Source organism: Sorex araneus, chromosome 3 (assembly GCF_027595985.1).
Source record: "Sorex araneus isolate mSorAra2 chromosome 3, mSorAra2.pri, whole genome shotgun sequence".
NCBI classification, from domain to species: domain Eukaryota; kingdom Metazoa; phylum Chordata; class Mammalia; order Eulipotyphla; family Soricidae; genus Sorex; species Sorex araneus.
In genome coordinates, this window is record NC_073304.1 from 118247566 (window position 1) to 118269526 (window position 21961).

At 41.2% G+C, this 21961-nt stretch overlaps 1 protein-coding gene and 1 non-coding gene across 2 annotated transcripts in view; one reads left to right on the forward strand and one right to left on the reverse strand.

The window, feature by feature from the left end:
- Positions 1-2736: 2736 nt before the first annotated feature.
- Positions 2737-21961, reverse strand: part of MCU (mitochondrial calcium uniporter) — a 174113-nt gene continuing 154888 nt past the window's right edge. The window contains exons 4-8 of the mRNA XM_055132933.1: positions 20073-20177; positions 15760-15920; positions 13126-13329; positions 5761-5877; positions 2737-4697 (exon numbers count right to left, since the gene is read on the reverse strand). Coding sequence (XP_054988908.1) covers positions 4620-4697; positions 5761-5877; positions 13126-13329; positions 15760-15920; positions 20073-20177 — 665 coding nt within the window. The 3' untranslated portion in view covers positions 2737-4619. The remainder of the gene's footprint in view (positions 4698-5760; positions 5878-13125; positions 13330-15759; positions 15921-20072; positions 20178-21961) is intronic.
- Positions 21018-21221, forward strand: LOC129403761 (small nucleolar RNA U3). Its single transcript, XR_008629434.1, has one exon. It is a non-coding gene; the product is annotated as a small nucleolar RNA U3 (small nucleolar RNA).

Sequence of the window (21961 nt, forward strand, 5' to 3'; positions counted from 1 at the left end):
GTGCCAAAGAGCTCCCAGTTGGTGGTCGTTCTGGGAGTTCTCTTCTTAAACTTTGCAGCCCTTTCTCCCTGCTCCGTGAAGTAGAATTTCACACGAAGAAGAGGGTGGATCCTGTTTGGAATTTTGGGACAACAGTTGTAAAAAACTAAAACACGCCAAAGGGCGTGTGCACTCGTGAGCTCTCTGGGCAGCTCTGTCTCACCGCCTGCGTTCGGTGCCCTAGGAACCACTGTGTGTGGCTGATGGTCAAGGGCAGGCGACGGAAGGAAGAAGGCCAAACTGGTTGCTCAATCAGTTTATTTCGTTCTCTCTCTCTGCTTCTCTCCCGGCTCTGGATCTCTCTCTGGATCTGTGGATCTGGCCCCCCAACCCACTCTTACAGCCTAGTCAAAGTAATGTCATCCTACAAACAGTGACATCAGGCAAAACCATTGATTGAACATGATGTGATCAATTTTGTTGTGGAACTGTCTACCCGGAGACTCCCATGTCCAGCATTTAGATTAGGCCTTTTTCCCTGGAACTGCGAACTACCATGGATGGTCTTGGTCAACATGATGAACTCAGTCTCTCACCCTGTTCGTTTCATTCTAGGCCGTGGGTCCTGATGTGGAGTTCTTTGGGTGATCCTGTAGGTCCTATCTTGGCATTAAAATAACCAATGATAACCTTGTAGAAGGTGTGGTCTTCTTTATAGAACTTCTCCAGCTCCATATAGAACTTCTCAATTTCTTCTTCGTTGTAGTTGGATGTTAGTGTGTAGATGACAAAGATATTAACTGCCGGCAATGAGCCACATCTATTGAAACATAAGCATCTGATTTGCTTAAACATAAGGCATTAAATGAATCAATGCTCATGGCCAAATTTGTGTTGACAAGGACACTTATACCACTGACGCCTCTACTGTCGCATGTTCCGAGAACAATTCTTCTCCAGTGTTGAAAACACTGTGATGTGTTGGATGCCTTCTCATCTCCAACAATCTAATGTTGTTGTTATCTTCCACGCTTGCACCATCAGATCCTCAATGGATGCCAGCATACATGCATTAAAAGTGCAAACAGTCATTTTATTCCTTATTCATTTTGGCAGCCTAGTTCAGCCCTGAGATTTTATCAGCCTCTCCTTGTTTGTCCTTCTTAACACTGATATATTGGGGGATCTTCCAGGGTCACGGGAATGAGACTCACTGTTGTTACTGTTTTTGGCATATCAAATACACCATGGGTAGCTTGCCAAGCTCTGCCGTGCGGGCGGGATACTCTCGGTAGCTTGCCAGGCTTGCGGAAAGGGATGGAGGCTCATAGGGCAGCCTCTAATCGCCATTATAGGTGTTCCTATGATCCACACCATATTTTAACCCCATCAAATATGGTGCAGTAATGATGGAAAATGGGTAGAAAGTGTTTATGATGTGTCACGCACGCAGAAGCGGCACATAAATTACATCAGGATCCTCTGTGAGCTGTATTACGGATTCACCACCAGGATCTCACCATTCTACAAGGAAGTGATCATTGACGTAAAGAGAAGGGTTCGGCAGGGCGACACCATTTCACTGAAACTCTTCAGTGTCACCCTTGAGAACATCATGCGACGACTGGAATGGGAAAGAATAGGAGTGAAGATAGACAATCAGCAACTACACCACCTCCGCTTTGCTGATGACATTGTTCTAATAACACCAAATATCAGTCAAGTGGCACGAATACTGGCCAACTTTGACCGTGAGTGTGGAAACATTGGACTACAGCTGAATCTCACGAGGACAATGTTCATGAGAAACGGACTAGTTTCTGATGTTCCATTTGCCCTCAACAGAACAAACATCTCCCAATGCAGCAGCTGGGTTGAGGACTCAACACGACAAATGACCTGATACCTGTGCTGCGCAGGAGAAAAAGAGGGTCATGGAATGCCTTCAAGAGCATCAAATAAGTGGTTAAGTGGACGAAGAACCTCCAGCTCCGGACATATCTTTTTGACTCTACCGTTCTTCCTGCACTAACATACACCTCAGAGATCTGGGCTCTCAAAACAGATTGAGAACGCTATTTGGGTATCCCAAAGAAGAATCAAAAGAGCTATGCTTGGAGTATCACGTTTCACTCAAGTAAGAGAAGGAATCTGGAGTTCTGACCTCCGTTGACGATCAAGAATCAGGGACGCTGTCTCATTTGCCAAGGCGTCAAAAATCAGATGGGCCGGACACGTAATGCGATTTAGAGACAACTACTGGACTAGAGCTGTTACTGACTGGATTCCATGGGACGTCAAAAGACCATGTGGCCGCCCACCTACGAGATGGTCAGACTTCTTCATCAAGACCCTGAATGAATGGTTTGAGGCTCTTTGTGTTCCTGGAGTGAGCAGATGCCATTGTGCATTTGACAGGGATGAATGGAGATGTTATTGGCGCCTGCTCGAACAAATCAATGAACAACGTGATGACAAGTGATACAAGTGATGGTACATAAAGAAAACAAACACAAACTTTTAGACTAATGGTTGCTAGAAGTGAAGGAAGGAGAGTGGGTTGATTGGGTAAAAGGGGCTGATTGTTTAGTGAAGGTTAAAACTGAACTTTTAGTGAACTTTATGAAGCAGACACAGATGTAGATTTGTAATGGTGCACACCTGACACCTACATTGTTTTATAATGCAATGTTGTTTGAAAACTGAAAGCATTCTTGGTTAAAAAAAAACAGCCTCTGGGAACAGAGATTCATTTCATAAAGGTATTTTAATAAAACTTTTAGAAGTGAAAATGCTTCCCACCTGGATTCACAGAAAAATACATTTTTCAATTGCTGATTTCTTTGGGGTTTTGTTTTTGCTTCAAAGAATGAGATGCTTTAGTTCAAAAATTGAATAAGTATTTATTGTTCCAGAAGGTACACTTTTTTATACATATTTCATAAATGATACAGGATTTTACACATATTCAATAGTTTGCTATTTGTTTAAAGGACTTTTCTTCCTCTCCCTTGCCTCCCACACACCCCCTGGAAGTATTTACTCATTGCACTGTGCCGTCTTCTTAAAAACCTGGCGCACAAACAGGATAAATGGTTTAAAAATAATTCACACAACTTAACAAAAATATATGAGGGAAGGGGTTGAACAAACAGGGAAGTGGGGGAGGGGTTAGGGTGGGGGGAGGAGGGGAGGAAGCAGCCGAGGGCTGGAAGTGGGGACATGCAACCTCTCATTTCATCATGCCAGTGATGGGCGGGCGGGCGAGGGGGAGCAGCAGCATTGCAATCCTGGCCGGCCTTCAACCCCTGCAAGGCACCTGGAGTCTGGGTTTAAGTTTTTCTTTTCATACACAATGATCCCAGAGGGGGCGAGGGGGTGGGGTCAGGAGGGGGAATCCTGTGAAAGAAGCCAATCATCGATGTGGCAAGCCCCTGCAGTCTTTTGCATCCTGTCCCCAGAGTCATTAAAAACAGGATATTAGACAGAGATTCCTTTGACTCTTTAAGTGCCGATGGCATCTGGAAATATGATGACAATAATAAAAATAAAACATGTTGACAGAATATAAGATTAATGCTTTCCATTTAAGACAAGAAAAAAGAGGGTGAAGAGCACTGGTCAAGGGAGGTGGCAGCCATGAGCCCCTCGAGGCCCGGCCCCAGCCACGGAGCCGCGCACTTGATTGGCAGCTGCGCGTGGAGTGTGTCGGGGACGAGCGGGTTAACAGCAAGGAAATGATTCAGGTTCTGAAACGGCTACAGAGCCATAATTTTTAGCCATTTTGTGAAACCTTATATCTTCCTGATTTGGTAACTCAGCTGAACACGCACCCCTCTGATTTGAGTTGTGGAGGAACGGGGGAATCTCAGGGGAATGGATAGATAAATAAAGGAGGGAACTCCTTCCTCCTTTCAAAAATTAATTCGTCAAAACAAAACAAAACAAAAAACCTCATGCAGTCTTGCCAATGATTTCTAGATACTGATCCAGAGCACTGGAACACACAGATATTTTAAAAATTATGAAGGGATAATCTAAAGTATCAATTATCAAACAGTCAGAAGTTGGTTCCAATTATCAGATGGCTAAAATCAATGTCACCCACAGAGGTGGTCAGAGATGGGCACAGGCAGGAGAGACTCCTGCAAACTCTGCAGGGCTTGGGTCCAACAGAAAATAAACGCTGTTGGACTCAGAATCTGCCACCCACTTATCTTCAGGATTTGCTTTTCTGATATTCAATCACTCTATGTCAAAAATAAGAAAAATTAAATTAAAAAAAAAGTAGAGCAGAGTGGGGTGCTGGTGTGTTACTGTTTTGCTGACCCTGCAAAGAAGATGCAAGAAATGAACACCCCCCCTCCGCCCCGGCATCATTTTCATTTTTTGAATCTCTCAGCTATATAATTGCATCATTTTTCATTCGGAAACTGAGATGCTTGATTAAGACAATGTTCACCAAGCCCTTGAAGCTTCTAGTCCACAAAGCCTGATCCTTAGATTTCGTCATTTCTTTCTTCCCTAAGATCCCTTTTATTTGTATTTTCTAATTAAAGGTTAAAACCCCTCTACCCCACTATGGCAATCGTTAGAGACAGGCATTCTTCCTGCTGGGGTGCAGAGGCTCCGAGCAGAGATCAATCCTTGTCACCAATCTGACGGAGGGGCAGATGTACTTGTAATGGATCTCTCAGTCTCTTAAGGTCCATTTCTGCCTAAAATAGAAGCAGAAGGTGAGAAAACCTGGCTGGTGAAGCAAAAGCTCTGGTGATACTCCTGTCTTCTGAGAAAAGTAAATGGTCGTTTCTCCATCACTGTGACAGAGAATCATCTCAATTACTCTCAAAATCTTGCTCTGCATTGCCTCGGAGACAAAAGGCTTCAAAGACCAGTGACTATGCAGGGTGAACACAAAAAGAAGTCTGTCTTTGGCTGCTTCCACTGTCCACAGAGACTCCAGGGGGAACTGTGTTACCAGCAGGGTAGCAATGGGGGCCTGGCAGGGATCCTTAAGAACGTGGGGCATCTGGCACATCGGGACCCTATTTACCTAAGAGCAGGACTTTTTCAACATTTCCTATTCACCAGACTTACAAATCAAACCTTCACTTTGCGGTTGTATAGCAAAACGATAATTACATCACAACTACCATCCTGAAGAACAGGCTCAGCCCTCCAGTTTAAAAAATGTGATGCAGCCGCTACAGGGCCGTGACCTGCAGGCCAAGGAGCTGGGCTCTGGAGAAGCCTTTGCCAGAACGAGCCAGAACTTTCATTGATTTAGTGGATCAAGGTATCAGCTATTTATCTAATGTGAGCGCTCTTCACTCTGTCAGTGAATTTTAGAGTCAACTGCACAACTTTGAAAACCCACCCAAGCACAGACCTCAGGCCTGAGAAGTGGGATGACCTGGCTTGGGCAGAGCTAACAAGTCTGTGTATTTATAGCTCCAGTGAGGATTCTCACTCTAGTCACTCTAGTTAAAAGCCATCGCACATGGCTTCAGAAGACCTAGGTAAGAAGCTGAACCTAGGTAAGATGCAGTGGCTCACACTTGCATCGGGCTTAATTAACACACACTGCAGTGCTCCTGTCTTGTTATGGCTTTTCAAAGCCCAAACCAATCAACCACCTTATTGGGACAGGGAGTGCAAGGAATGTCCAAAGAAGAGCAATTTACACACTAAAAAAAGAATAGCAATTATGCAAGAAAGAGTTAAAGCATGAAAATGCCATTAAGATGGGCCTGGGACTCATTTTATTTTTTTAATACTTACCTGAGCAATTGCATCCTTGAGTTGATTGTATTTCTCTAGGTCAAAACGTGACTTTTTGGCTCCTTTATGGAAAAATAATAAGTATTGTCTGTCTCTGGCTTCTGGATAAACATATTCCTTCAAAAATAAAGGAGAAATAAAATTCTTAGTCCTTAACACACTTTACAAAACAAGCATTTAGTAACTGTTGATTAGCATATATATTAGCAGAGCCTGGCAAGCTACCTTGGTGTATTCGATATGCCAAAACAGTAACAAGTCTCACAATGGAGACGTTACTGGTGCCCACTCAAGCAAACCGATAAACAACAGGATGACAGAGCTAAAGTGCTAGCATATATATATATATATAGATCGATCGATAGATAGATAGATAGATAGATAGATAGATAGATGGATAGATATTCACTGGCATGCAGTGGTATTTCTTTAAATCTTTATTGTGAGACATATATTAGAAGAGCAAGCAAAATCAAAATGTACATCAAAACTTCATCCCAAAGAACATGCCCAGCTCTCCAGACTGAAACTGAACACTGCCAACAGCACGTCCTCGATGACCACTCCTTTCCCACGAAAGTATCCATTATCTTGACTTTTATGTAACTGTCTTCTTTCTTTACAATAATCTCACTAAATATGCATTCTTCTCAGTTCTGGTCAGGTGTCCCTGCTTTTTGAACTGTATAAAAGTGGAGTCATATCATTATGCATTTTACCAAACATGGCTACTTTTATTCAACTCTTCTGTTCGCAAGAGTCTTTTTCTGTGTGCAGTTATATCCATTTGGATTATTATGTTATTGTAGAATTACAAAACTATTAATTATACTACTGATATAATGTGTTATTTATTGTAAACATATTGCCAAGAATATTCTTGGTCTTACATTAGTTGCATATCTTTGAGTGGAAATCCCTATCATAGGATGATATGCACATGACCAAGAGCATAAAAATAGGCCCCCAAAATGACTGCATCCAATTACACTCCTACTGGCTGAATATACACACTGGCAGCACTCCTTGCCAATATCTGATATCTGAGATATTGCCAGTTAAAACACCAGCTTTTCTGAGGTACACTTGATTTGACACAATTCACTCAATTAAGATAAAACATTCACTTTCTCTTTTTGAGTGTTCTACTTTGGAGACATTTTTGTGTAGCCCCATAGTAACTAGGAGGGAAAGCCCTGGAGTAGTTACACAAAGGAACATGAAAAACACACAAAAAAAGAGTAGCACTGTAGCACTGTTGTCCCGTTGTTCATAGATTTGCTTGAGTGGGCACCAGTAATGTCTCCATTGTGAGACTTGTGACTGTTTTTGGCATATCAAATACACCACGGGTAGCTTGCCAGGTTCTCTGAGAGGGACGGAAGAATCAAACCCAGGTCAGCTGCATGCAAGCCAAACGCTCTACTCGCTGTGCTATTGTTCCAGTCCAGTACAAAAAAAGAGCAGCATAAGAAATAAGAGCAATGAATCTACGAGATAGCCAAGGAACAATGAACAAAATGGCAGTAGCCAGAGATAAAAGATGAGCTCGGGACTCTAGAGAGCCCACAGAGGTTATAACTGTGTGGCCATCAGAGGTTTCATTCCTCAGCCCAGTTGCCTCACTTACTTCATGAACCCTGGACCACAATCTCACCAGCTTTGGCTCTTCTGGGTTATCAGGTGTGGCTTAACAATCTGACCTCTCATTCTTTTCCTCTTTAATCAGCAACCTTCCCAGCAAACAAAGCCTACTGCATACCAGGCTTACTACTGTTTCTTCAAGTCCTTGTCTGACAAATCCCGCTATCTTGTTAGCTCTCTACAGGCAGTTGTCTTTCATGTTTTGTTTAACTACCCCAACTTTTCGGAGTGGGGATGACCTGCTCATCATTGTGCCATATAAGACCTAATTTGAATCATTATTAATGATTAACAATGGATGAATAGCAACTAAAGGAACATCAGATGGGGAAGATTTGAAGGCTGGCCAAAGGGATAAATGTTGGGTTAAAACTTGAAGAGGGTCCTTGAACCCACCAGGAATGAGCCTTGAGTGCAGAGCCAGGAGTAAGCCCTGATAACCACTGGGCTTACCCTCCACCAACAAAACACTAAAATCAAGCCAAGAGACATCACAGTGCACTAGAAAGGAAGATGCACTGCCACAGTACAGTGGATAGGGCATTTGCCTTATATGCAGCTGGCCTGGGTTCAATCCCTGGCATCTCATATGGTCCCCAGAGCACCAAGAATAATTCCTGAATGCAGAGTCCTGAGAATTGCCAGTGTGGTCCAACCAATTTTTTTTTTTTGAGGAAAAACATTCCATTTTCTTCTCTTTTTTATTTTTATTTTTTGGGGGGAGAAGGTGGGCTATATCCCACAGTGCACAGGGACTACTCCTGACTTTATACTCAAGGGTCACAGATGATGATGTCTGAGGGAACACATGTGGTATCAGGGACCAGATTAAGGTCTGATGCACTGAAGGCAAGTACCTTCACTGGAAGTCCTCCACTGTCTTCCAAATTGCTATAATGAGGCTGCTTACCGATCTGTACTTATCATGTAAATGTATGCTTACTAAGCTTACTCAGGTCTATTCCATACTGATCCACCTTTTTGAAAACAAGTATTTACTAAGCAACCATGTGCTAGACTCTGATCTAGGAATTCACTGACTTGTTAATAACTAAGATGAGATGCAGAGGGTTTGTTATAAAGAAAGAATGAGAGATGAAAAGACAGGTAACATGAGGAACAAACAAATAATGTGGTAAGATGCTGAAAGGGGAAAACAGAATTTTCCCCTTCTAGAACAAGGGAGGTGCTAATTCAGAGTAGAGAAAAGTCATCTTCTATATGACTTGAAGGAAATTGTGTGAAATTAGAAGCAGAATTGTTCAAGACACAGAACTCAGGAATTAGCAAGCTTGTATTTCAACATAAACTTAACTTCAACTCCGAGAAGTAGGAGGCAAGGTTCTGTGTGAGCTCGGGATCTTAATGTCAAGTCTTCCATCACTACTGTGGAAGCTGAGGGAGAGAAATGGCCTGAGGAATGCAGGCAGCACCAACTCTTCTCTCCTGACTTTTCTCTCAAAATGCTGAACATCCTGACTATGAGATAAATGGGGAGCTCAGCTAAGAGGAGTTTACAAGGTACATATGATGGCGAGAGATTGTATAATGCGGAGAATGACAATAGGGCAGGAGTAGGATAGCAAAAGAAAGAAGCTATGAGGAAAGTGCTAATAAAAAGTTGAGAGAGAAGACAGAGTCGAAGAGATCTGGATGAGAGCAAAGAGGGCATAGAACAAGTGAGTAAAGGTCTGAAAAGAAAAGAAATGATTTCTTAACTTAGCCTGCTAATATATATTTCAGGTAGAAGTTCTAGGAATGGTGATGGTGAGTAACCTGCTGGGGTGAGGGTTGGTTGTTGGAATGAGGCAATGAAGACAGCAGATCAGTTTCTTCACAGAAATCATGATCTCCTTAGGCTCCCTTTTATAATGTGTTCTGCAGCCTTTTATTTTCTCTATACCATCAAGCGAGCTTTTATTTATGCATTTTGTTTTACTTTTTTTTGACGGGGGTGGGGCACACCTGGAAATGACACACACAGTGGTGCTCAGGGTTTACTACTGGCTGTGGACTCAGGAATCACTCCTGGCAGAGCTTGGGGGACCATCTGGGGTGCTGGGGATTAAACTCAGGTCAGCCGTGTGCAAGGCAAATGCCCTCCCCGTTGTACTATCTCTTTTGCGCCTTTCTGCATTTTAAAATGGTTTCCTCTCTTTCCCAAAAGGCTTAATTCCACAGAAATGCTGTATCTGCTTATTAGCATTAGAGCATCTATGATGTCTCTACTGCGCATTTTCACCATCTCAGGGGGATACCTCATCCCTTCCACTGAGGAGGGGTGTTAGATGGGTGGCCCACATACATTCTGGGGCTATTCCAGTGGCCACTCTTACATGCTTGGCTGTGCAAAATGTACCATATGTGGTACCAGAATTGAATCTGGGTCAGTCGCATTCAAGGCAAGCACCTTAACCCCCGTACTATCTTTCTGGCTCATTTTATTTGATTTTTAGATGTCAAGGAGTTCATTATTTTACAAAGATTCTTTGGAATTTAATATACTATTGGATTTACTTGGGTTGCTAAGATATGCAGCATCTTATAACAGTCTAGTGGAATTTAAATGCTGTTGAGCAGACATTTTTGCTTCATGAATGCTAATTACGGTACTGGTATGGAAAAGAAGATTTCATAGGAGAAACTCTCCGTTACAATGTCTTTAGCCAATGTTTTTCTACTTGTGGGTGATGTATTCACAAATTGCTTACTGCTGCGATTTTGCAATGTATCACTTGGGGGCAGCAAGAATGCTCTGGCAATCAGAACACTTCAATGGCAGGATAGTGAGACAATTAAAGACAGAAAGCATTGTATCAGGAAGTAGTGGAAAATAAACCGGGAAAATAAATGGCTATTAGGGCTGGGAGGTGGCTCAGTAGCATGGGCTGTGCATGTGGAGCGCTGGGTCTGATCCCCAGCGCTGCAGCACTGTGTGGGTCCCACAAACCAACCACCAAATAAACAAAAAGCCCAAATTTAACAATGAATATTCAGCCTCAAAGAATATGACAGTCTTGGTACCAGAGTGATAGTATAGGGGGAAGGGTGCTTGCCATTCACATGGCTGACCAGGGTTCATGTCCCAGACAGAGGGTCCTTGAGCCCACCAGGAATGAGCCTTGAGTGCAGAGCCAGGAGTAAGCCCTGATAACCACTGGGCTTACCCTCCACCAACAAAACACTAAAATCAAGCAAAGAGACATCACAGTACACTAGAAAGGAAGATGCACTGCCTAAACAATAATGATGATGATAATACTATAACAAGATAGAGTAGGATGAGTGAAATGAGAGGCACAGCGTGTCAGGAACTCAAATAAGAGAGAGATCAAAGTGGGCTGTTAAGAACTGGTCACAGGTTCACAAAAGAGAAGGGTTTAAAAAACCTTCAAATATGGCTGGGACAGGCTAGGATGAGCCTCATCCATGAGTGAATCTACTGAAAAAAAAAACAAAACAGGTATGTGGGACTTGTGACTGCAATCTCCAGGCCTGCATGGAGTTGGGAATGGGCGACCTCCCTACATCTCCCTGTGCTTCCAGTAGCCTGGCAGTCACGCCCACCAACTGCCTTTGGTGTCATAAGCTCATTTATGGCCAGGATTCAGAGACAAACATTTCTCTTGGAAGAGAGCAACAAGAGAGCAACATGCCATCTCTGGACCCCAAAGTCACCATCCAGGTAAAAACAGATAAGATGAATTACCCTCACTGTATAACCGTATTTAAAATTTTAGAATTCCTGGAGTGTGTGGTCACAAGTCTTATAGTCTACACCACTGATGTACCAAGAGTAGCATACCACATCGATGGTGTGTAAAGTAGAATGCGACTAATCTCAAGGAGAAAAAAAAAATATATATACAAGCACACAAGGTTCAGCTTTAACAAGCAATACAAAATAAATTATTTAGGCCCTTCTTTGGGGCAGGGTTTGCGGGCTGGGGTGGAAACATCTGAAAAACGGTGGTGTGAAGGTGTAATGGTGGTGGGATTTGTGTTGGAATATTAAATATAATTATTCTGAACAACTTTATAAAAATAAAATAAAAATAAAAAACACAGCTGGGAGTTCTCAACAGGGAGGATTTACGCAGTTGACAGAATGACATGAAGTAAGGAATGAAATGGTGGAAAACGGATTTGGGGCAATGCAGAGTGTAAACTGATTTTTAAAAAACACAGCACGGACAGAGAATGGTTGAGGAATATTTGGAAAAAAAAAAAACCAACCAGCAACCAGCAATGAGCATCAAACTAAAGAGTCTGGAATAAACAGATAAAAAGATCCTATGAAAAGGACAGAGACAAGCCATGTTGAGACAGATAATGAAACATGAAGGATCTAGATGTTTGGTTTTGTGAGTCATAGGAACCAAACATGGATTAGGTGCTGGGGACTCCGAGGGTAAACTGTTCTTTCTTTCTGTGAGACATGTTTGGGAGGTTAAACATCATTCTTGGGCTTCCATGTTCCCACAGAGACTGGTCTCCAGTCACTGATATAACAAGAGAAAAAAAGAAAAAACCCAATTCTCTTGTTCAAACGCAAAGACCTACAGATTTCTTCTGATGCCCAAGAAATCAGAGACAAACTCATTCTTCTCAGCTATTTCAGGTTTCTGTTCAAGGGTGTGCTAGGATAGATCTGTGGCTATACAGTTTTTAAAAGAATGATTAAGGATGAAGTGATAGTATAGTGGGAAGGGAGCTTGCGTTGCACATGGGCAACCCCTGGGTTTTGTTCCCAGGCATCAATACAATCCCCTGAGCACCATCAAGAGCGGTTCCTAAGCACAGAGCCAGAAGTAATGCTTCAGCATCGCTGGGTTTCGCAAACCCCCAGCCCCTGCCCAAGTGATCATAAATGCCCTCTACCCTTTTTGCTTTTTTTTTTTTTTTTTTGCAGGGCGGGGGGCCGCACCTGGCTGTGTTCAGGGCTACTCTTATTTCTGTATGCTCAGAGTTCACTCCTGGCAAGCCTTGTGGTATGTGGTGCTGGGGATTGAACCCAGATTGGCTGTATACAAGGCAAGAGCCAGGACTACTGTCATACTAGCTCTCAACCCAAATTCCTCACACTTTCTAAAGTGACCCTATGGATTTTCAAGCTACTTATAAAGTAGTACTGCAACAAAAAGTTGTTCTAAATTCTGGTATTTAACAAATAACTTTGGTTGATAAAGAATAGTCCAAGATATATAATAATCAGATATCTAATTTTCAACTTTCTTCCATAATGTAAACATAGTAACAACAAGAAGTACCCTATTCTCGCAGTGTAGAAGTAGCCCAGAGTTTAACTATTAAACATTAGTTATCATCAACTCTCAATTTAGAGAATAAAAATGAAAAAGTTGAAACTATGCCATCCAACTGTTCTACAGTAGGATCCTTATAGCTGATAGCTCTACTTTTGCCCTGACCTCTTATTCTATAACTTATTGTAATATATTTCCCCTTGAATTTAACAGCTGATATAGTCTGAGAGCAACAACAGCTGTATCTATCTTTAGCAGCGAGAAGAATGTCTGGCACATAACAGACATACATGAGTGTGTGTGTGTGTGTGTGTGTGTGTGTGCGCGCGCGCGCACGCGCGCGCATGTGCATGTGTGTAGATAAATGAATACTTACAGGGGAATGATAAAATGGGATCAGAGAGAACTTTGACAACCAAGACTTCTCAAATAAAATGAACTGACACAAAAGCCTTACCTGGCGTGTCATTACAAAATAAGCGTACATTGCCATGGCACTTCCGTAAGTGATGAAGTAGGTGACTGGTTCCATGATGTCCCAGGAATATTCCCACCAGGTCAGGCGGGCTAAAATGCCGAACTGTGTGGCCATATAGGCGAGTCCACCCCATAGTACCAAAGTGGTCCTCTTCTCGGCTTTCCTGCTAATCTCAATTCGTACCTACAGGGCACACATGAACTACAATTACTATGCATTTAGACATAGATAAATTCAAAATTCTTACTTAAACAAGAGCTTGATATGCACTTAAAACAAAACAAAACAAAACAAAACTACAGAGCTCAGAACGAAGATTCACACTGGTCTGAATTCCAGTAAACACAGCCTGTCCTCTTACACAGTACCTTAGTTGTCTCTCCCCCCTTCTGTTAATTGTAGGCATGGTGGTTCACAGTGCGGTTAGTGGTGGGGTCTCATGCACAGCATTCTAGCACTGCATTCTTCCCTGGAATGGAGCAGCAGGACAGTCCTGTGTCCCCCTCATTCTAACTGTCCTCCGGACCCCCAGTCCCTCTTCTAAAGAACTGTAATTTTCACTGGCTATTTTGTAGATATACTTTTTATTTTTTCTTTCAGGATACTTGTATTTATTTTCAGAGGTGGACCAAATACGATTAAACTATGGAAATGAATCGTTTCTTTACCAAATACTGTTCTTTACTAACCATGAGATTACTTTCTTGGAAAAACAAGAATGAAAAAACCCAGTGTTCTCTGTACCATGCACGAACACACTGATCTAGTAACAGCTCATACTGCAAAGAGTATGAAGCAGAATAGCACTCTGTGAGTGCATGGACCCTGATAATACAAACAGTTGAATCCAGGTCCTGATCTTCAAATTTCCAGCAGCACCACCGAGTTATTGTGAGGACAAAAGCAGGACACAGGTAGAATATTTAGCATGAATTCCTGGCATATAGTAACTATTCAGTAAAGGATGATCATTATTTTGTTATTTTGTTAAATGTTTATATTTTGAAAACACAAATTTAAATACCATCTCCTTTCATAATTATTCCTTAAATGTATGACATAAGGAAGTGGGGTGTTTCCCAACAGTGCTCAGGGGGTCCCGCTCAGTGATTCCCAGCCAACCTGGCCTGTGGCTCAACACAAAAGCCCCAGGTGTGCAGCTGTTTGAATCCTGTGGTGCTGGTGCCAGGGATCACCTGGCCCCACTGATGGTGCCTGGGGTTACTCAAGGCCACACCTGGCGATGCTCAGGGGCCTTCAGGGCTTCACCCAGTGATGCTCTGAGGATACTATGGTGCTGGGTTGACCACAATTGCAGTTGACCATATGTAAGGCAAGTGCTGGACCACGCATTTTGGTCTATAATTTATTTCATTTCTAATGTCTTAAGTTTTAGGAGCACAACCTTGTGTGTTTTTTATATTTAAGGATAAAGCGTAATATTTAGGATCTTTCTCAATCTCCATTGTCTAATTATTAAAATGGAGCTATGTGTGCCATTATTCAACATAAGAACGACACAGGGCCAGAACAATAGTACAGCAGGTATTTGGCTGTACACGGCTGAACTGGGTCTGATCCCCAGCATCCATTATGGTCCCTGAGCACCACCAGGACTAATTCCTGAGTGCAGAGCCAGGAGACACTCTGAAGCACCACTGGCTGTGGCCCGTAAATAAAACAAAACAAAACAAAAACCCATAAGGAGGACACATATTCAAAGGCAAACATTCAGAATAAGTATAAAGAAGAAAAAATCGATCACAATCCGATACCGATAATAGAGTGGTAACTCTATTAGCATTTTGGAATACATTCTTTCTTATTTCTCTCTCTCTCTCTCTCTCTCTCTCTCTTTATATTTAACTATGTGGCTGGCTCAGTAGTGGAGTATAGGCTTTGATCCCCGGGACTGCCAAAAAAATTAAATAAATCAATCACAGTATAACCTAATATGCACATATTTTTACATTTACTCCTTATAAGTTCCTTATAAGTTATGGTTTTGTACAGCATGTTAGATCTATACAATTATTTTTAACAAATGCAGAATATTTCATATGAAATTTCTATCTTGGACCAGAGTGATAGTACAGCTGGTAGGGTGTTTGCCTTGCATGTGGCCAACTCAGGTTAAGTTCCTGGCATCCCATAAGGTTCCCTGAGCACTTCCAGGAGTAATTCCTGAGTGCAGAACCAGGAGTAACCCCTGAGCATTGCTGGGTATGCCCCCCTCCGTCAAAAAAAATTTTTCTATCTTGGCTAGAATCTTTATCTACTATACCCCAAACCTTTTTGGTAAAACATCATTGCAATATCAGTTGTAAAGGTTAAAGCTAGTAAAGGGGAGAATGTTTAGACCTTAAAGCTCTAAATTCATGACCATTCTCCAGATTATTTCTTTTTACATCTTTTCTTTGACTGGACCTTTTTTATGGCTCAGTCCCCAAACAAATGGGTCAGTTTGGTTGACAGGGGGTATCTACAAATCCTAGAAGAAAAGTCTTATTTGGTTGACACTGTAGAGCAATGAAAGAAGAAAATAAAAGCAAATACATGTTCTGGAGGAAAAAAAATTCCTGGTGAAATGAAAAGTCAGCTTTGACCCTGCACCTTTTCCAGAGGGGCCAGCTGCTCCTTGAGGTGCTCAAGCCTCTCGATGAGCTCCCTCTCCTTGTTGAGCTGGTGCTGCTCGATGCACAGCGTGGTGTACAACTGCTGCACCAGCGTCTTCACGTCATTCAGTGTTGTTGCATTTTCATGGCTTAAGAGTTCTGAAAAGAAAGGATGACATTTCAGAAACTGCTATTCCCGGGGTTATCTGAACAATGAAGAGAGCAAGGCAGAATCATCAAGTCTACAAAAAAATTAAACTGAAGGAAAACAACAGTTCCTCTTTAAAGGGGGTTATCTACAAATCCTAGAAGAAAAGTTGTATTTGGGTAACTTGAAAATTTAAAAACTTATTTTTGTCATCATAGTCTTAAAAGTCTAATGCTGGTACCACAAAACCCAAAAGGAGAGAGGGAGAGAAAAAGGGAATGCCCTGCCACAGAGGCGGGATGGGGTGGAGGAGATGGGGTGGGGGTGATGGAGGGATGCTGGGACCACTGGTGGTGAAGGATGGGCACTGGTGGAGGGATGGGTACTTGAGCATTGTATAACTGAAACGTTAGTAAGCACGAAAGTTTGTAAGTCTGTAACTGTACCTCATGGTGATTCACTAATAAAATTTTTTTTAAAAAAAGTCTAAATGCTGGAATTGAGGTCACAACGCACAGACTAACAACACTCATTACAAAGACAAAGATTTAAAGCAAAGCGTATATTAAAAACTAGGTGAGCAGCTCTGGGAAGGGGCTGGGTGGCTGAGCCTGTGCGCGTCCTGTGAGCCCTGAGCACAGAGCCGCGGGTGCAAACCACCCCCCACCCAGAGAGGCAGAAAACTAGTAAGAGTTGTAGAACCCATCTAATTATCAAGCTTATTAAAATGCTAATCTATAATTTATCTGTAGTCTTGCTATTTTAATTGGTGATTTTTTTTCTTTAACAACTGAGGTAGTGGTGGGGGTGGGGGTGTTTTGATTGTGTAAATACAAAGATTTACGTAAAAATACATTTCCCTAATAATCTTAATTTTCATATCCTTTCCTCTAGCATATCAATTTCTTATGTGTGTGCTGGGGAAAGACATGGCATATCTATAGGGACCTTAATACTACATTTCAAAAGACATTGTCTCATGAAAATGTTTTAAAGGATAAAAGATTCAATTCTTTGATTTGATATCCTGGGTACCATATGTTTCCCAAGACCTTAAAATTGTGTTTTGAGAATTCCTCTATCACCACCACCACCACCACCACCACCAAAACCCAAAACCACCCCGTGATAGTGATTGTCAAAGATTGCCAGGAATAAACCGTTTGTTTTAGAATCTTACTGTCTTAAATGTGACTTTTTTTTTCTTTTTGGGTCACACCCGGCGATACACAGGGGTCACTCCTGGCTCTGCACTCAGGAATTACCCCTGGTGATGCTCAGGGGACCATTTGGGATGCTGGGAATTAAACCTGGGTTGGCCTCGTGCAAGGCAAATGCCCTACCCGCTGTGCTATCACTCCAGCCCCAAATGTGACATTTTAAAAACAAATAAAGCATAATGAAAAAGATACTGTCAGAATTAGTCATATATACATAGAAGAATTAGCATATTCTTTAGTACAGAAACTCAATCAGCAGGGACTGGAGAGACAATTGGGGTTACACAGCACATACTGCCTTGCACAGGGCTGACAAAGGCTCCTTCCCAGCATCAAATGGTCCCCTGGACACGAAGTATAACCTTGGAGGCTTTTACACCTCCAGGTGGGCAGCGCTGCAGGGCTGAGCAGGGCCGCAGCCTCTGACTCTTACATTAAAGTGAAGGCCCTTTTGGCCAAGATTCTCCAGGATGGGTTCCTAGGTACACCATTTCTGACCAAAGAAATCCATACAAAACTTGAAATAAATGTATCAAACTGGATTAGAAAATAAATGATATAATAAAATGGTGATTTTAGCAGTGTCTTGCCTGCTCTAGTATATATGCTGGAAAAATAGGAAAAGAGAAAAACGCTTTGAGTTCTAAAAGTTATCTATGGCACTGGGCATTCTCTGCCCTCCTATTTGCAATGCCTCTTTATACTTCGCAAAGCTGCCTGGAGAGAAAACTGTGTTAGAAGGCAGCAACTTGTCTGAACATCGCAGTGCGGACAAAAGCTCCTCCCTGGTTAGAGGACACGTCCTCGCCCCTGCTCTGGAGCAAAGTCACAAAGCTTCTACTCAACCGACATGAATATTTCCCCTGTAAGCTGAGCCCCCTTTCAAAAGCAATTCATGATGTGGGTATCAATTCATGTGGGTATATAGTCAACGAAATAAATATTATTCCATTTTATCCTCACAAAAAACAGCATAGGGTGGTCATGAAAGAAGAATTTGAGTCCTAGAGAATTGAGATTAATAAAGACCTTTCTACTATTGTTTTGAAGAAACAAAATCAAATCAAGGTGATGTCTCTCCTGAGATCTAATAACGATATTCACAAAGCTTCAGGGATAACAGGGAGTGGGAAGAAACTCTCACTGAGAGACTAATGACTTTTTTTCTCTATGCTCTCTCTTTTTATTTCAACTTTCATTTGATAATTTATTTCTATGTGCAATGTACATAACTACACTGTACTTGCTTAAAAATCCAAGGAAGGAAGGAGAGAGGAGACAGAAGGCAGAGGATAAGGGAGGGAGAGGAGGGGAATCTTTTCCCCTTTTCTAATGAAATATGAATATGTTCATGTTAACAGATGTGTAGGTAACCATAAGCTGAAAGTCTCTAAAATTTGAAATCAGACTTGATATCCCTTAAATACATTTCTATTAGAACATTATTTATTGAAACCTTTGCAGTAAGAAATTGATATTGATATTACGATTCAGCTGTAGAGAGAAATTTGGTTTTATATCAATCTTCTTTTAAGACTCTTGGGCTTAACTATATTTAGTCAGTAAAGATCTAACTCCAAAATCATAAAACTCTTTCTCTTTTGATTCTTGCTGTACTTTCAATGTTTTTTTTATTTTTTAAAATTTAAGTTTTTGAGGGAGGATGGAGAGAGAGTGTGAGAGCAAGAGCGAGCGAGCGATAGAGAGAGAGAGAGAGAGAGAGAGAGAGAGAGAGAGAGAGAGAGGGAAAGAGAGAGAGAGGGAGAGAGGGAGAGAGAGAGAGAGCTCAAAGAGCTGACCACATGCTCTGTGTGCAGGAGGCCCGGGTTCAATCCAGAGCATTGACAGGTGTAGCCCAAATCTCCCTTTCCCCAAATTTAAGTTTTTGATTCCACTACTCTTCCCACTTCTAAGTAATTTTTCTATAGATACACTCATACACCTCCTGGTAGTTCCCAGCATCTACCCCCCAAAATACAAAAACTTGGACTACAGAACATTAATTATGTCCATTGCAGAGCTGTTTGAAATAGCCATGATTTGGAAACAATCCATATGGTCAATGACAGATGAGTGGACAAAGAAACTATGATTGAAAAAAGAGAAAGAACAAAACAATCTATCTACAATATGGATAGAACTAGAGGATGTCAAGAAAAGGGAAATAACTCAGGAGAAAAGACGAATATAAGATAATTTCTCTCATATAGTATATTAAAAATTTTTTAAAGTGAAAGGAGTAGACAGTGTCCAATACAGCAAACCCTTAGTCTCTCACAAAAGAACAGGTTACTAAGAGGAAGAGGTTGGGGACTAGGGATGGAAGGAGCTGATGAAGGAACCAGGGCAGCGGCTAAGGCTACTGGCACTGTAGTGATGGGTGTAGTATGTGACACTGGACATGTAAAGCATACAAATTATACAACATGCTACCTGAATAATAATGGTAAAAGAATAAAATTAAGTTCCTAAGGTTAATGACAGGACAATAATTGACTTTCAGATAGTTAACCTTGAGGCACAAAAGAAAATTAGTTCATGCTACAAATGTTTTTTTAAAAGGATAGAGAAGTTCATAAGTCATATAAAAAGGATTATCCCTATGTTATTAAAATAGTTATGACTTTTAGCTGCATGAAGGGAGGAAAATTTATTTATATAAAAAATTCATTTAGGTGAAATAGTGGTAACAATATCAGAGAGTAAAGGTTTCTGGTATCTAGACAGAATCTAAAGTTTAGTCAATGTCAAGTGACAGATACCAAATGAATTTTCCAACTGACATGGAATATATTGTGTATATTCCAAAGTTGAATAATTTGTATATAAAAATTTTAGTGCTTTCTTTGAACATTATATATTTTCAAGGATATCTAGGGAAATTGCCAGCTATTTCCAAAAGCCCTTTGTATATGTATCTGATCATGTCAAGGTTCTTTTTACCTCTCTTTGGTGGTCGTACGTGATATGTAAAGTCATTAATAACCAGCTTGAAGTCATCAAGGAGGAGAAGATCTATGCCTGTCGAGGAAGCAACTCGAACGCCATCTGTGAAGCAGAAATGTGAAAATGTCAGCTAGTCACACGGACAGCATCACTCAAAAATGATCAGGAAAAAGCAATCCTCAAAATAGATTTTAATAATTACATTTCTCTTCTACATTTCAGTTGGCTTTGGCCTCATTCCCAAAATCTATGCTAAACAAAGCTGATATTAGCTGAGGCATTTTTGCTTCTATTGCTTCAAGTCTGTAAATATTTAATATGCATGTGTAAAGTGGGTGAGGGGAAAGTGGTTGATACAAATTAACAATGAAGGTGATTACACCTTTCTGGTACAACCTTATGAACAGAGAAAGATTTATCGGTATCAGTTGTAAATTTAGAGTGATTAGGTAAGTTGAATGGATTTATTTTTGTGGGGAGAGCAATGTTCGGGGCATGCTTCTGGCAGTGGACTCAGGGATCATTCCTGGTGATGGTCAGGGACCATATAGTGTGCTGGGAATTGAAGCCAGGTTGGTTGCATGCAAAGGAAGGGCCACGTGCTGTATTATCTTTTCAACCTCTTTCTCATGCTCTGACTCTCCCTGTCTGCTTTGTCCCCTAGCCCCAAGTTTGAAGAGTTCACGTGAATGAATTTTTTCTATTTGTCTATGCTGTACACTGGTTTTGTAGACAATGTCTTCTAAGATACAGTAATTTTAATAAGCACTTTTTCAGCATAAGTACTTTTCATGCTGATTATAAGTACCTAGTATATATTTTTCAGTGTAAGTACTGGATTGCCAGTCATTCAGGAGGGACCGATGGTAGGTTTAGCAAAGTATACCAACTTGAGCTACTAATTATATTGCTACAAAAGTGGAGAATTAAGATTGCATTTAGAAAACTTTACTTTCAGGGATTATTTCTATAGTTTGTCACTAGGGAATCTTCTCTGACCATGTAGAGCACCTGAAACCTTGAGGAACCAGAGCATCTTTCCTGAGAAAGAAGCTGGTCCTAGGTGTTGCTTTTGTAACTGCTTCTCACTGGCCATCCTTCTCTTCCTTTGGAAGAGTTAGAGGGAGAGAATATAGTCCGAGTAGTTTCATAAAAAAAATTACATTTTAAATAATTGAAGAACAGTAATGTGGCAAGTTTTTAAACTGACAAACTAGGTGAAGGGTAAACAGGTATTACTGTACCAATCTATGAAGCTTTCTGTAGGCTTAACATTTTTCAAAATAAAAATGAAAAACACTTAAGGAATAAATAATGGATGTCATATAAAATGGAATTTTTAGTTCATGATTTTGTATATTTTTTGGGGGGGGTTACACCTGGTGATGCACAGGGGTTACTCCTGGCCTTGCACTCAGGAATTACTCCTGGTGGTACTCAGGGGACCATATGGGATGCTGGGAATTGAACCTGAACACCTGGTTGCCACATGCCAGGCAAACACCGTACCGCCCTACCACTGTGCTATTGCTCCAGCCCCTATTTTGTATTCTTTCCAAATCTTGTGCCTTTAGTCCTGTAAATTTTCATGTGAAAGACATTGGAAGATCTGAAAAGAGGTTCTAATGTTTCGTATCTCCAGAGATGAGGACTCAACTACTAGAAAATTTATTCTGTGCCTAAGGTAATGATAAAAGATCTCAAAAGATAACACATGATTACTGTTCATCTTTGCTCACGGCATTTTATGTGAGGGGCTTTTGAATGAGACATTTGCTAAAATTGAACAACTATATTTTGAGAACCACGGAGAGAGAAATCCCTTTCTTTCCTGGCATCTGCAAAGTAAAATGCTTTTTAAAGATAAGAATTTGAAAAATTTAAAC